Genomic DNA, 17,329 nt, shown 5'->3' with positions numbered 1-17,329 from the left:
GTTTTCTGTGCTAAATTGTCAAGCTTAGCCTTGGATTCAAGCTCTAAAAAATTCTAGCTGCAAGACAGCTGCTCAGGACAAATATGAGATTGAATATCACTCCAGTTTCAGCATCTCTACATTACTTGCCAATAGTCGAGAAAGTATTGTAAAATTTTCTCAGCTACCAAAGGCATTACATAATCTGGCATCCAAGCACATATTAGTGAGCTTGTAATACCTCAGAGCTCAGGTCTCCTGAGAAAACGTTATTGGCTACTTCAGAGTCAATGTCGAAAAGAAAAGGCACCTGGCTTTCTCAGTTAAGGCTCCTACACAACCTTCCTCTAAGGATTAGAACTACTGCATTAGCACTGCCTGGAAGCCTCTTTACTAAACATACTGTGGAAAATTTCCTTTCAGATGCAAATCAGGGTCTTGTACTAATAATAACTATTTATAAAGCATCTGTAAATGCAATACAGCACAAAGTGCTTTACAGGCAATTAAAGAGGGAAAAACATGAATGTAGATGGAAAAGGTTAAAAGGATCGGGTAGTGGTTATGAGTAGGCGATTTGAACAAATGTTTATGCATGCATGTGAAATGGCTACAATCAAATGTGAATCAAGGTTACATAAAAATAAAGCTTTATTGATATCATTACACATCAAAAAATAATAAATACAGATCTGCAGAAGATGAATACTGTCATCCTTTTTCAGTGAGTTCCCTAAGAGCAGGGGTGTCAAACTAAATTCCCAGGCAGCCACAGTGTCAGCGGGCTTTTGTGGTTTCCTTCCAATCAGCTGCCAATTAAGGCCTTGAGAACAAGGTGTGGGGATTCTTTAGCCAATCGAAGACTTGAATGAACCACTGGTGCCAAGAACACCCCAAAAGCCCAGCAGACGCTTTGGCCCTCCAGGACCGGAGTTTGACACCAGTGCCTGAGAGTCTGTACAAGCAGTGGGCAACAGAAACGCGAGCGAGCACGTCCAGAGATCTCGAATGTCGTCCAGGCAGGAGCGGTCTTCGCCGAGGAACCCCCGTCTACTCGTCCGGCCGAGCCGTTCTCCTTCTCCTCCCTCCCGGTCCGGCTGGCGGCCTGCTTTTAATGAGCCGTCTCTCCACGCCGCAGACCTCCCTGTGCACACGGCCCTCCTTCACCCCGAGCAGGAAGGAGAAGAAGCCCAGCACCCACACGTAGGACCTGGGCAGGGTGGGCTCCACCTCCGGGAAATGGTCACTGCAACGGCTGGAAAACGACAAGCACCAGTTACGCTCACTTTTCATGATCTCAAAGCTTGCCTCAGCCACCAATCACGTGTCACCTTCACATAGCCCCTCCCCCCTCAAAAAATAAAAGAAAAATCTGTCTATAAAACCGACACCACTGGACACAGGGTCCTCTGGGAATCTTGGTGATTCTACAGGCCGCACTGCAGTGACCAGAGAGTTCAGGGCCTGAGGTAATTAAACTGTATTTCTTCAGCTGACACCTTTGCTATGCAGTGAGAGTCACAGACTCTACGAGAGGTTCAACTGCAAGTATCAGCTGCCAGCCTGCATTAATTTAGGAGGTGCACTGGCTCTCGCGCTGACACCCGAGAAGCCCAAACGTTTACCAATCCGTTACACGGGGAGGCCGTGTTACTCACTTACGGAAGGAAGGAGAAGGAAAAAAGGAAGGATGCGAGAACAACCGCAACCAGAACGGACTCCCGTCGCACTCACGCAGCGGTTCCTTGCGACAGCGATCGAAAGAGGAAGAGAAAGGCGTGACGCCTTCCGACGGAACGCCGAACAAAACGAACTTCAGAAATGCAAATTTGCCGCGAAGCTATTGGCGGACCCTTTTTCGCGGTTACCTTACAGCAAAACAGCCGCGCGAAAGGAAAACGCCCGGAGCGTCGTCCTCGCCTCAGCGCAGGCTGACACACGCTAGCACGCGCTAGCACACGCTAGTGACTCAGCGCACAGCCGCATGGAACGTCTGAAGCCCACGGACGGGCTATACCGGGCTACACTGCTAAGGTGATTGCTTGGGCTGAGCACTTAAGCTTCATCAAGACTGTAACATCTACATGTCTGAGTAATGACAGTAAGTTTATACGCCGACAATGTAACCCTAGGTGCAATCTAACCGCAACTCACTATATCCATTCTATTCTTTCTTAGATTTTCTTACGACGCATTTCGTCATAATTCACCCGGCCTACACCCTATAATATGTAAAAGCTGTCAGCCGTGTTCTGGGTCAGGACCCAAATGAACAGACCCAAATGAACAGTCCAGAGAACACACTTCACATGAGACCCCCCCCCCCTCACATACCGAACACAGAGGCCTGCATAACCTCTGAACCCCATTTAGATGGTTTTTTAAATTAAAAAAAAAATTATTATTCCTATTACCCAATAAGACATACATCGCAATAACTTTATTCTTTGCTCTACAGGTTCAACTTAGGCAAAAAAAAAAAAAAAAACTTCAAATGTATAACAATTTAAACAGAAAATTTGTTTCAGTTTGTATTATTTTTCGAAAGAAGTAATTTTTCAGACCTGACTGCACTTAAGGAGGTCAAATACTAAAAGCTTGGTCTTTAAAATAAGGTTCCGTCTTAATGGAAAATTGTACGAGGAGATAAAAAATGCATTCTTTTTTTAAAGCTGACACCTGCAAAGTGTGAAAAAAGTAATGTTTCATCTTAATTTCAAGAATAAAGAGCACAGTTTTACTTAAGTGACCATGAGCGTCTGCTTAATTTCAGTAAAGAAATGTAAAATACACACGCTAAGGGGGAAATAACGTTAACTGACCCGGGGTAACATTTTCGTAGTGCAGTGTGCCAGTACTGGGGATTGGACAGGTGTGAGGCCCCGCCCCTCTCCTGTGTCACATGGTCCAATGTCTGATGGCGGAAGCTGGGCCCGTCTGTGCCCTCCTCACCCCAGCGGAAGAGGAAGCTGGTGGGGGAGCGGGGCTGGGCGCCAGGGCCAGAGCCAGACAGCTTCTGGAAGTTAGCCTGCAGCTCTTCCACCACACCTGGGGAGGGAGGCAGGGAGAAAGAAACGTGGGGGGGGGGGGGGGGGGGGGGGGGGAGAAAGAAGGAGTGAGGAAGAGATTGAGAGAGGAGTGAGAGCAGGGTGAGGATGAATATGGATGAGAGTCCAAGACAGACAGACAGAGACAGACCGACGTCACCCACGCTGCTACTAAACCTGGCTTTTCTATACCCTACCACTGTCTCTCATTCTCCACCAAAGTCACCCACACCATGTTCCAATGCCCCAAACACAGCACAAGCACACTGTATTAGACCTTTCTCTCAACCTCAGTGGTGCTTCTAACAAACTGACAAACTGCACATAAACACACTTTTGGCTACATGTCTACCGGCTGATCAATTGGCTCATTCCATCATCGGTAAATGTCAGTTGGAGGCGAAAGACATGCCAACAAGTTCACCAGGTGAGTTTTGTCAGTCTCATGGAGAATGACATTCAGGCAGCAATAACTCAGATTTGCAGTTGAGTGCACGTTCAAAAGAGTGGTGGAAAGATTTGTGGTTTTCAGTAGTGACGATACTTTACATTTCTATTTCCTTCTGTTCCTGGTTGAGCAGGTCTGCTCTCTGCTAGAATGAAGCGTGCCAGGACATGTTTATCACCATTTAATGTTGCAGGAGAGTCGGGCTCTGAAAAACCGCCCTGCCAGACTCAGCAAAATGACTGCCACTGGGGTGACTTCTAATCACACAAAACACCCAAGTGTAAGAAACGTTAAGGCTCAGTACAGAATGATCAAGAATCACAGGAGTAACCAAAATATAAATGAACTTTCCTCCTGACGTAAATGATGAGATGTAGAGCATATCCCAGAGCAAGGAGAACTTGTGTCAGCTGGTAGGGTATGAATTCAGCCCTGAACCCACAGAATGATATTTCACAAGCCATGATCTAATGAGAGGGCCCAGCTTGAGAGGAATATATATTGAAATAAAAATGACACGTACGTCTTCGCTTGAGGATGACAGACTTGAATTTCTTGGAGGGATACAAAGGTTTGCGTGGTTTCCATGTCCGTCTGGAGAAAGAGAACACGGGAGGGACATTAAGTTAAAAAGCTATCTTTAAGGGGTGTCGGGTGGCTCACCTTGTTAAGGCACTGTTTCAAAGCATAGACAGACACCATAGTCATTGCTCAAATCCAGACAAGTCCTGACTGTGACCATTAGCCTGACGCATAATTGGCAGGAGAATTGGTCAGGGTTAGGAAGGGCTCAGTTGATGGGATCTGTGTTTTATCGCTCGCTAGCAAGTTTCTGGTTGATCAGGCACATTAAGTGTCTTCCTCTGACTTTGGACTGTGGTGTGAAAAGAAGCATCTGGCAACATCACATGCTTTGAAGGAGACTTTTTGTGTATGAAAATGTGAGCAAGAAATGAGTCTACGTTATTGTATGTGTGAGATTTGCAATATATAAAACAGATAACATACAAGGAGCAACATAATGTAAAACACAACAAGTAACGCACATGTCTTTTCCTGTCTAACATTTAATTATATCATCAAATAATTTTTATGCAGCATGTAACAGCAACACTACTTGGAAGTGGATCATGAGGAAATTCACTCTGAATAAAGGCCACATATTCCTTCATCATTCGCACACATACACATGACCATTTCATAGCCACTGTCACATTACTATAAGCATGCAATTACTCACGTACTTCGACAACAACAAAACAATATCACACAGTCTACAAATGAACACGAAGACCAGGTCCACATCACACTGAAAAGTGCAGCATGAAAATGAATTGTCACAAATTGATCTAAAATCTAAAATGACTGCATAAACGGTGAGACAGATGGACAGAAAGAGGCGGACAGACAGGTAGACGGGTAGACAGACGCCGCCTCTCACTTGGCCATTTCTTCCTCCTCCCTCTGTCGGGCCAACTCCAAGGCATGATGGACCGTCTCGTACCACGTTTGCAAGCTGAAGCAGGTGTTCCCTGTCACAGGGACAAACGCTCTGTTTAATTACACCATTACACCTAAACCATCTCAATTCTCACAATGCTGCTTAACACATATATAAAATGAACTATATTTACATTCATAATGTGTCAGCTTATTATATTATATTTCGGATGTTTAATGTGGATCCCAGTCCCTTCTGCAGAAAATATTAAGATGACACTTCACGATACCAAGCAGTGGATAAAAAAAACGATTTGGATTGAAGACATTTTGAAGCTAAAACAGCAAGGACTCGGTAGTGTGTAATATGTTGCAAATTCTATCTTTATATCCAATTCAAATCTCAGGACAAATATACAACAAATTTACTCTCTATACTGTCAACATGGTCCTCTCAGAAATATACAGGGAGTCTCCTCATTAACCCTCAGCTTGCTGCTAAGTTCTAACCCTGTCCAATTCACTTGCATTTATCTCATTTCCTCTTTCAGACGTTGGATATTCACAGGTGGACGACAGGCCCTCGAGGAGCTCAGGAATCCAAGCCAACTGAACACGCAACATTCCAGTCAGATAAAATCAATGAGGAAATCTTTTTAATATGTTATGGGCTGAATGCTAAGCAGGCTACACAAGGCCTTTTCTCCACTGCCAAGTGAACCTGAATGGGGGCACAGTGCACGTATGCAATAATATTCACAACTTCCCAGACTGGGCCAAATTCTGGATTTACAAAAACATTTCATGTGCCACAGTGTCAGTCCATGGCTGCACAGGAGGAGCGACCATTTTACCTCAGGGTAAATTTGGCCTCTTCAGTCGCTCTCTGGTGCTTTGACCGTTTATTCAGAAAAGAAGGAGAGGCCATGCCACAAATTCCACCCCTCAGCCCCCTTTTGTGCAAATGAGCCCCGTTTTGCCTAAATTGCTCATTGTTTTTCGTCATTTCAGCATTGCTCCGAGCAGAATTCAAATGTGCTTTTCTCCGAAGAGGCTAGCAATGAAATTCTGCCTCTCAAATTCACCAAACACTTGTGATGGCTGAACAACTGAGAGCAGGAACTTAAGATTACAACAATGTAAACAGTCATGGTTACTGGGTTTCCTTGGATACATCTGAGGACACTTATTATACTGAATGTGTGGATTGGTTTGTGCATATATCATTCATTTTCATTCATATATCTTAACTTAAAAGGTGAAATGATCTGTCACACATTTGGACAATAGAGGCTTTTTACATTATTATTTTTTAAGTCTACGGTTTTAATATGGCCACTCCTTTAGAGAATGATTATGAAACGGCTTTCTCTAGACACAGAGACCCAAAATTAATCATGTACAACTTAAGCAACAGACAGGGATGTGGTTTTGATTCTCGGTGGGGCAATTTACCTCATTAGCTATAGTGAGAACTATATAGGGATTTACACTACTAACAGTAACATTTCCTGCTATTTATTCAATACCTTGGTTTTCCTTGCTTTTGTCACCTGCTTTCTTGGATAACATCCTGGAATTAGCAGAAAACAAGAACGAGATAAAGCACACATCTAAAAAAATCTTAAATATGAACATTTTCCACCCTTTTAAAAAAACACCCCCACGTGGTTCGGCGGTACTTATTCTGCAGAAAAACACTTTGTGACGAAGGAGGCAGCCACCGCTCAAAAGGCATGCAAATCCGTTCCACAACAGTTACGTCCCAGCTCAGTTCAAACGGTGACAACAGCAGGCCGAGGGCACATTCAAATCTCTACTCAAAACAGACTGGAGACGGGCTGGAGAAGCACAGGCTTCAGTAGGACAAAAGTCACAAAAAATACTATTTTTTTTCCTTCAGGGAATATTCATTCCAAGAACCCTACAAAAGCACGTTTGCTCTTCATTGGCTTTTTGGCCGGACCGCAACAGCGGGGGCAGCCCTATAAACGTGAATGTCTGTGACTGAGTCACTGAGTGAGTGGTAAAGTTACACCGCGCACGTCTGTGACTGAGTGACTGACTGATGAAGTTACACCATCGGTCGGCCGGTTCGGTCCAGCCACATACTAGGTTTTGACCTGGACCTGGTCTTGTTACCTCTTCACATCCACCATCATACTTCCCTGCAGAATTAGCATAATGAAGCCCGTGCTTTTCCCTGCCTTTGTACTTCAGTTATGGCGCAACGTTTATTTAGCGTTTCTGTAACTGTGCCGTCACAGTAACGGTGTACACAGTGGGCGGCAGTGTGCTATAATGGGTAAGGAGTTGGTCTTGTAACCTAAAGGTGACAGGTTCGATTCCCTGGTAGGACACTGCCGTTGTACCATTGAGCAAGGTACTTAACCTGCATTACCTCAGTATATATCCAGCAGTACAATTGGATACGAGTTGTGTAAGTCACTCTGAATAAGTCTGCATTTTTTTGAAGATGCAGTCTGGAAAAAATGCCTGTAATGTCACATCACGACAATGTTCGGGAGGCGCTGAGAATGTTATCAGCAGGTGAGGGGGTTCCTTGCTGAAATGAAGGTCATCGAAGGCGGTCTGGGGGACACTCACCACTCCACCTTGTCGTCCAGCTTAAACAGCAGCTTCATCGCGACTATGATGAGGGCGGCGGCCAGGACGTCGTGGCAGCGGAGCTGGCGTCTCCGCTCCTTGGGGTCATAGGTCAGCAAAGCCTCTGCTCCAAACCCAGTCTTCTCTATCACCCTGCTCACCCAATCATGCAGCTCGTCTGAGAAGCAAAAGAGAGAAGGAAAATACCGGAATGTCCTTTAGCGGAGACAATGCTGCCAGCCATCTCGATCTCCAGAGGAAACAAAAACAGCACTTCTGTTTCCGTTTCAGGGCTTAAGAGAGAAAAAAAATCAACACCCCCTACACTAACGACCATACCTAAATCTTAAGAAGGAACCAAAATAACACTCCTGCTTGAATCGATCTTTAAGTTGGAACAGTGGGAGCAAAATTCTAGACAGCTGGTATCCTTAGCAGTTCCGGAAGCTGAATAATGGATATAAAACTAGACTCATTAGACCTTGTGGTCAACAATAACGGAAAACGTTTGTGGTTATCGGCTCATGAAACTTGTTTTCTTTCATTGCGACTTTCTTGGGGCTTTCAATGGTCACCGCTTTGACTAGAACAGACATTTTACACGTGCTACTCTCTGCATACGTTTGTATGCTACGCTATTTACGCATGCTATGCTATTAAGCATGCCCAGTTCTCCTGCAGGCTGAGGGCCTCCACGGTACAGAATGACCCACCTGGGAGGTTGGCCTCCATCAGGTACCGGAGGCAGAGCGTGGAAGGGTGGAGCAGGCAGTCCGGGGTTATGGGAGGGAAGCGGGGGAGGCCCAGGAACACGGCCAGCCTGTGGGCCTCCTTCTGGACCAGATTATGGGCGGGAATAGACTGCAAGAACACAAACGCATCAGCAGCTACCACGGCGCTAACTGTCACAGACACAGAAAGTGAACAAGACATACGCTCAATATGACCCCTTGCCTACTCCTTCTTGAAAAGTAATTATTTGAAAATATTCATTATTTCCTCCGCCATTTTCTTATTAGTTATCTAGAAATGTCCCTTTCTCACTTCTAAACTCTCACTGGAAGTCGCACTACTCTTATTTTCATCACTTAACGAGGAACTGAAAAACAGCACTCTTTAGTTCTGGATGCTTCTGTTGCCGGCTGTTTTGTCATGTGAGGAATCCTTCCTCATCACGGAGTTTTCACATCCACACGCCGTCAATCCAGCCACTGACTTCTGCCGCTCAACCAGAACGGATGTTACAACAAAAGGGCATCGGGTCCGATTCTCTCCGAGAGAGGGAAAATGCTGAGAGCGTACAAAACGAGGGAACTCATTTTATTTCGCTGTTCAGCGTCAAAGGAGAACCGCGGCGCGTCGAGGTGTTTGCTGCGAGTCCGCTTCTGCGCAATCCCTGAAATTTGAGGAGTGGCGGTTCTCGCTGTCTTTTTAAGAAATGGTTTCCAGTAAAGGCCGCCTCCTGTCGGAGGCCTTCCCCGACCCCTCACCAGCGCTCTGAACACGCCGATGTCTCTCCCGTACGGCTTCATCTCCTCCGGAAAGCCCTGGTAGGCATTGACGTACGGGACGTGACCCCCTGCCACGAACCTGCCAAACGCAGCATGTAAGTAAGAGCCAACAGCAACCACTGGCCCCAGGCCCCAGAGCACACCGGCCCCAGGCCCCAGAGCACACTGGCCCCAGGCCCCAGAGCACACTGGCCCCAGGCCCCAGAGCACACTGGCCCCAGGCCTCCTGATATTCAAATGTCTCAGTTCACACTCAATTCAATTCCATTCACACGCATGATACAGCCGACTAATTCATGTTTTTGCGGCCCACACTATTAGCAAAATAACTATTAGTACACCAATAATCCATGAACGGCTTTTAACCTTGTACATTTAAAAAAGGTGGCATGAATAGTTTCATAACTAAGCGTCAATTACAGTCACTCTTATAGAAAAGTGCTCAGAGTATGGACCTGGGCCCCAATGTGGACTCCAGAACCTTTGTTTGGGGGTTCTAAAGAAACAGGGCACTTCATTTAGATATATTAAAATCTGATATTTAAATATAAATACAGAGGAAAGACTTTTTTTTGTTTTTGAGGATAATTTTCCAAACATTACTGTCTGACATCATATACTGCATGTTATTTGCGTGAATTAGTGCCAACAGGAAACAGCAGGCCCACTCCTGTTTATACTATAATTATTCAGTATTTGCTCGTTTTTAATTAGTTCTGCAGATTCCTTCAATACCACGTGCAAGGCACAAAATATATAATGTCTGCAAGCTGCCATTTTATATATGAAAGTTACTCCCCTAGCCCCCCACCAAGCACAATTAAAGGCTTTAGTTTGCATGCTAAATTAAAGGCGACAGTCCACACAGAATCAGAGTTCATATACGGTGCGCTGAACAGGTCGGACCAGTCTGTCTGGGCCTGACATGGATGAGAGCCACAGCACAGAGCCTCAGGCTTCAGGCTGACTGTTGATCTCAGGAGATACTGTACCCTGCCCCCCCCACCCCCCACGACCTCCCCCCCCTGCCCCCCCCGCCCATGCATTCATAACCCGACGGGACCCACAGACGCCACCCCCCACCACACGCCCTCACCGGAGCAGGTCGGCCAGGGTAAGAGCCTCTCGCACCCACAGCAGCGCGAGGTGGCAGAGGGCCAGGGTCATGGGCATGGTCATCTGGAACAGGGCCCTCCTGGAGTGGGCGGAGCCGTAGAACCCGGCGTCCAGAGAGCCCGAGCACACCGAGGCGGCCCCCTCGCTGGACCAGCCTGAGGAGCCGCGCACACGGGCACACGGGTGAACACACACACACGCACACGGGTACACGTGTGAACACACAAACACGCACGCACACATACGTACACACACACACACACACGCACACATGCACACACACACACGCACGCACGCACGCACGCACATACATATACACACACACACACACACACACACACATACGCTCACACACACACACACACACGCACGCTCACACACACGCTCACACACACACACACACACACACACACGCACGCAGGTACAAATGAGAACGCACAAGCATGCAAATACACACACCCGCACACGTGTGAATACACAAACACGCACGTGCGCGTGCACATGCACGCACGTACACGTGCGAACACACACACACACGTACACAAACATGTACACGTGCAAACACACACATACACACACGTACACATGTAAGCACACACACACACATTACACATATGTACAAACACAAGCATACACATGTAAATGCACATGTACACACATACATACAGATACATAAATATGCATACAAATACACCCAAACATGCGCGCACACACACACACACACACACACACACACCTGTTCCTTGTGACAAATGGCATGGGCCATTTCATACCAACAAAGTGTCAGTGGTGTTGCTTAGCTGCTCTGAAAGGCCACAATTAAAGCAATTAAAGTTCCTGCATTTCTGTGCCTAGTCTTGAGTAATTTGGTCACGTGATGGGACTCCAAGACAATGACAGTCCACTCCTGACAGACAGGTACTGACCCTTCCTGAGGAACAAAGGATAAGAACTGGCCTGACAGCTAAACCTGGCCGGGGGGGCTCTGTACCTGAGATGGAACCGGGCCTGCTGGACCTCTCCTCCTCTGTGTCCCCCCCAGACTGCAAGGCGGAGTCACTCAGGAAGCCCGGCGACTCCGGGGCACTGTCTGAGTCATAGGCCTGGTAATCAATAGGAAGGGAGGGCGGGAGATAGAGAGAGAAAGGAAGAGGGAGGGACAGCGAGGAAGGGAGGGAGGGAGAGAGAGAGGGAGGGATGGAGGGAGAGATAGAGAGAGAGAGGGAGGGAAACAGAGAGAAAGAGAGAGACAGTAAGGTTAGAGGGGCTGCAATTATGCCTCTATGCCCCAGCACTGTGCTCTTAGACTACACTACTTCCCCCCCCCCGCCGCCCCCGCTAAAGAAAACACATAGTGTTTTATGTACAAGGAGGGTTTGGAATAGGATCTCATTTTCTCGATGTGCACCGTCCCAGTTTCCACAGCCCCTGTCTCTCTCTCCCTTCCTCTCTCTCTCCTTCCCTGTATAAATAATGCAGTCTCTCTCTCTCTCTCTCTCTTTCTCTCTCTCTCTCTCAGAATGGAGTGCAGCTCTGCATCACACGCTGAGTACTCTCAGGATGGGGAGGGATGTGTGACCTTGACCAAGGTGAGCGGTTTCACTCTGCTGCAGGGTCCCTGTTTCCATCCTGCCCGTCTCCTCCTCCGCCTCCTCCTCCGTCACATGACATGACCACAGAGTGCGAAGACTTACACTGCTATGTTACTGACCATAGATGGGTAAAAAGCCTAGACAGGTCAGTGACTGCAAAAGAGGATGAAACAACTGATAACAGACTGGCATTTAAACTGCAAAGACAGAGACTAGCAGTGCTACCTACCATAGACTGGAAGACCTAGAAGAAATAATATGCTGACCAGAGATGGATAAGGCATACGCTGCATAACAGAACCTTAATCTACTACTACACATCAGGCCGTATGAGAACGGAAATAAAGTGACCAAAGCAGGTCATAACAAAGACCCCAGCAGGAAATATATTGTGCATTCTCCTACAGGCTAGCAGCGAATACAAATACAATAGAATAGGCTGTGGATGTGGATGTCTTGAGAAACCCTTGTAGGCCACCAACACCATCTGACACTCCCTTTAGGATGTGCCTCCTATTGAGCTGCCCATGTCCGATCACCGAAATGCTCACGTGAATGATTTGGCTGAACCTGAATAAGACTGAATCAGTCCAACGGAAAAGCAGAAGAGCGCCCTCTAATGACTATTTGAGTGACGGCAATGCATCCCTCGTGCACTTAAGGTTATGTACCATCGACTGCAATTCACGTTCAGTTCATTTAACGAAAGCACGTTTAAAAGATGCCCGACATAAAGTTGTAGGCAATAACGCACTCTGACCTATGCGCAGCCGCAATACACAGCTCAGTGAATGGAGGATTAGAGCTTTAGCCCGCCCAGATGATATGCAAATGAGCTCATTGTCTTCCAGCACACAATCGTCATTCTCACCCATTCGTTTTTTCAACATTTGTCTTCATACATAGGCTTTTCCATTTCAAAAAAAAAAAATCTATAATAAAAAAATGAAAAAGCATGTGTGTGAATTGGTGGTATTATTAATACAAACATTGAGTGTGCATTTGGCCTATTACATTATATGTCATCTTGACACTGGACCAAAATGTGGAAGTTGCATTAAATTTGTCGTACACTGCAATGACCGGAGTAAATATAAACCTTTTTTGGAAACATTTTGGTACACAGCTAAATATAAAGAATAACCATGAAAAAAAGGCTACTGTCACTATGCACAATCAGCACCAGAACTGCTTAGTCACCGTTACAATTTTAAAGGAAGCATAAGGGACAACAGAATGTGGAGCAACCAGCTTGCCTGCTATAGAAACAGTGCAATCATCAACCACTAGGTGGCGACATAACACCACACATTAGCCAGCGGAGAACCCAGCCCTATTCTTTCAGCAATACATCATAAGGAAACACTATCCCTTGGGCTGACAGTGATATGATGACTTACTTATCTGGCCAAAGAGAGCACACTCAAACTCGTTACATTAATGCATATCAGCGTATATACTCACGTATAAATTGAATCTGACAGCTTGGGCAGTAAAAACCACTTCCTTGTCTGGAAGGTTTAGAGGGCTGGAGCTAACCCAGCTGTAGAGAGGCTGGAAATGCACTGCTGAACAGATGCTTTTCACCAGTCTCACTTACAGACTGGATACTACACTTCTGCAGCAACATTTTTATAGAGAGTGATATTTACAAAAGAAGCTCAGGTTAAGGACCTTGTTCTAGGATAAAACTGCAGTATCCAAACCTTTTTATCCAGAAACCTCCAGATGAAAAACCTGCTACTGCTAAAGCTACCTCAATATTTTCACTCTATGGCCTGGAGGTCAAACCAATACAAGAACTACTATGCTAGTACCTCTGTTTACATCTTATATAAGTTATTTTGACTAACCCAAGAACTGTATCTTCTTAAAGTTTACTGAGATTTACACCAGAAGGCGATTAGACACATTTTCATTGGCAGTCACATCTTAAAAAATAATACATGACATATCAGCAAAAAAAAGACATGACAACAATTTAAGTCTTGCAGACGCAGTAAACCGAAAAATGTAAAAGCAGGCGCATTGTTTCAGTCACCTACACACAAAGTGCTGACAGACAGGACGCACCCCAGTGCTAGGTCACTCACTCACCAATTGGAATTTCCCAGCATGCACTGGTCTCTTAGCGTAGGCCTGTCGACTCTTCTGCAGATAACGTCTCCACATGTTGCACAACACCTCGTCCTTTGAAAGGCAGATCATATCGCAGGCTCATCTCTAACATTCCAGCATTGTTGGACAAAATATCATGCCAAAGCTCCCGTCTTAATTCGTTTCTACTGGTATTTCCTGATTCGTCAACAAGCAGCCAAGATGCCTCTCTGTGAAAGACCAGGAACATGCTGATTGGGTAACACAGCAATAGCAGACAGTGCATTGGACAATAAAGCACCAGTGATGGAATCCAGGCCCAGCCCCCTGCCCCACCCTCATGTTGAGCCTCACCTTGAACTGCGGACAGACTCCCAAGGCAAGGAGGGCCTCTGCCTGGTGTTTGAGGATGAACTGAAAGCCCTCACAGACCAGCCACTCGTGACCATGCTCTGTAACAAAACAATACCATAGAACAAACACGCGGAAGCACACGCAGTCAGAAACACTCTGCCTAATCAACAATAGGGACGGCATCTTTTTTGTAGTCAAAGCATTTGCAGTAACGGTTAATAACTCATGAGCGGAGCAACAACTCAAACGGAACTTAAGATCATCCGACGCTAACGTGCTCAGTGTGCCCAAAGTTAAACTGAAGAAGAGGGGTGAGGCACGCTTATCGTTTTATGCACCGTCTTTGAAACATGCTGCCTCAAGATATCAGAGTGGTACCTTCAGTACATCATTTTAAGAGAAAGATACAAACACATGTGTTGCATTATTTATTATTGTTATTATTATTATTATTATTCCTTTTTATATTCATCTTCTGCAGGACCTGTTCACATGCTTCCTGATGTCTCTAAAATCTGCTACACAAGCTGAGTATGACATCACATTAATACTGAAGTTAAATGATTAAGAATGATGCCTTGGTAGGGAAACGGAAAAGAACCTATGGACTGTGGCATGTTGTATAGAGTGTGGGCCTTTATAAAGGATCTTCCAACAGACCCATGTGGTAGGTAGTTGGACTGACCTAATTTTGTCTCTTTTTTGGTACCCTTGGCGATGGTAGAGGACTGACTGTTGGCAAAGAAACTTGAATCCACAAATTCTTGGGTTCTCTGTCAAATCAAAAATACATACACTCAGCGATCCACAAATGACAATTTCAGCAACTGGAAATAAACTGCATGCACAAAGTGTCCATTATGTCTCTGGGTTTGATTTCTGCTGAAACCACAAAGCATTATCCATGGCATGTTGCAAATGAAAACATCACAATAGTTCATTTTTTGTTGAATGCACTGTATTTAATACAATTACATTTAGACATCACCTCAGCTGATCAATTTGGATGTAGGCCTATAACTTACTTATAAAACATGGCACCAGATTCTCCACTTCAGATAAATCTGATAGGTATGCCCACAATTCAAATCAGAATTAAGCCTTGTACACTGAGAAAAATAATATAGTTCACTTACACTGTACCCGAGGGCATATAAACCTTCTTGGGGTTATGATTACACACATAAGGTACTGTTTTTCAACATTACTGTAATTCAGTCCCAAATTGAACACCTGTCCTTTTGCCTCTGTAGCATACTGCATGTACGATGGCCTTACAAGACATACTGGATAGATATAACATCCCAATATCAGAGACTCACCTCAATCACGTTATGACAGGATCTGCAGTAGAATTGGCCCTCCTCTGTGATGCCCCAGTCCACTTCAGAACACTGTACACAGGGTTCCCTGTAGTCATTCTGCAACAGCAACATTTCTACATTTAGCGCTCTATCTAACCTATATCAAACGAGTGCTACATCTCCATCATCAACGAACCAGCAAGCTATCCTCCGGCCACATATAGCTTGCTGGATGCATAAATCGAAGGTTAGATACAGAAATAAATGATAAATTATAGACTTTCTCGCTGTGCCATTAGCAGTAGTCTACCCAGCGTTACGATCTAATTACTGTAGAGTATGCTGTGAGAAACTAGATAGAGAACAAAAACTTACAGTATGTTCTTCGTCCATTTTTTCATGCTCAAGTGCTCGTTTTGTCAGGCGCACGTGTGGGCATATCTTTACAGTATGCAAGACAGAAGTAAACACAACATGATTTCCGGTGTGCGACGATGAATACCGTCCGTCTTACAACCAAATCCACCCACTGCTTTAGCCACTGCAACCGACAGCAACTCGATGGTTGCGAATGACATTTAAAATACCATCATACGATGATTCGTTTGTTTTTCACACACGTGACTGCACATTTCCTCCATAACAGATCTAGAGTATGTAACAATACTCTTTCTACATTAGAATTTAACTGACATTTCAATCAAATCGGATTAGATCGATTAACACAAAAACCAGAGGATTATGGTTGAAAATCAAGCGAGGGAGTAATACACACGCACAGTTGCATATGGTAAAAAATGTGGCAGTTGTCTTTCATGGACAATTCGCAGTAATTTGCTGAAATGGCGTGCAGATAATTCTGCGAGCACAACAGTTTTAACAATTTTGCCGTTGCTGTTGCATGTGGACTCCAAGTGGAGGCAGCACTTGAGCTCAGCTTCTCTGATACATTAACGCAAAGAAGAAAATGTGGGATAGATCCTGTTTAACCTAGTCATGAGCGAATATTTTTTAGCATGGATTAGGTTATACGACTGTTAATTAATCAATGTTGTCTGTTTAGTTGTTGTTCATTTGGGTGCATCACTGCACCATCGTGTCTCTTACAGCATGTGTAAAATATCTTTTCACCTGCAATTACAAATTACTATATGCTTTGAATAAATAATGGGCATATAGATAAGATAATACAAATTCATTATACAATACTGCATATGGGGTGTCAGGTTATCCTGACTATGTATTTGAACTAGGCTAGTAACTCAAACAGTGTTGGTTTAATTCCCAGCAGGGAGGATGATGTTGTCCCCTTGGGCAATGTAGGCCTACTTAACCTCAATTGCTTTATCCAGCTGCACAAATGGATTGCATGTTTAAAATTAAATAAATAAAATGAATATATTCCCTATCAGTTGCTTGAGATAAGAGCATCTGGTAAATGCTTTCATGTAATACCCAAAAATACAGATCCTGAGTTATGTGTTTTAGATAAAGGAATTCATTATTACAAATATATGTGACTGTATTTCAATACAGTCACATATATCAATTTCATCTGTAATCAGTAGATTCACTAGATGGCAAATATAACACTTATTGGTGCACGTCATCATTAAAATATACATCATAAATCGTAATATTTAAAGGACATGGAATATGAGCAGAGGAATTTCCTTGGTTCATAGGAAGACCATATTAAGTCCTGAGTCACACTGAAGGCACATTATTCGCAAACATGTTTGTTGTTCTGTTAAGCAATAATTCAAAACTTCCACCATGCAAATGATCATTTCCTTTCTGGTATTCTTTAGCTAATTCTTGCGTAGTATTTCAG

At 44.7% G+C, this 17,329-nt stretch overlaps 1 protein-coding gene across 1 annotated transcript; it reads right to left on the bottom strand.

Moving 5' to 3' along the window:
• Nucleotides 1-612: 612 nt before the first annotated feature.
• On the bottom strand, nucleotides 613-16,042 carry taf1b (TATA box binding protein (Tbp)-associated factor, RNA polymerase I, B). Its single transcript, XM_035423984.1, has 15 exons — nucleotides 15,871-16,042; nucleotides 15,514-15,612; nucleotides 14,877-14,964; nucleotides 14,192-14,289; nucleotides 13,838-13,930; nucleotides 11,140-11,251; nucleotides 10,129-10,303; nucleotides 9,012-9,111; nucleotides 8,235-8,382; nucleotides 7,522-7,699; nucleotides 6,444-6,487; nucleotides 4,916-5,006; nucleotides 3,998-4,068; nucleotides 2,802-3,027; nucleotides 613-1,234 (listed from the first exon to the last, which is right to left on the bottom strand). Exons 1-15 carry the CDS (start codon nucleotides 15,886-15,888, stop codon nucleotides 1,030-1,032), a joined length of 1,746 nt encoding a protein of 581 aa, XP_035279875.1. The 5' UTR covers nucleotides 15,889-16,042; the 3' UTR covers nucleotides 613-1,029.
• Nucleotides 16,043-17,329: the final 1,287 nt, after the last annotated feature.

The sequence above is a fragment of the Anguilla anguilla genome, chromosome 6 (genome assembly GCF_013347855.1).
Source record: "Anguilla anguilla isolate fAngAng1 chromosome 6, fAngAng1.pri, whole genome shotgun sequence".
In the NCBI taxonomy this organism is placed as follows: Eukaryota; Metazoa; Chordata; class Actinopteri; order Anguilliformes; family Anguillidae; genus Anguilla; species Anguilla anguilla.
This window is presented reverse-complemented; position numbering and strand designations above follow the sequence as displayed.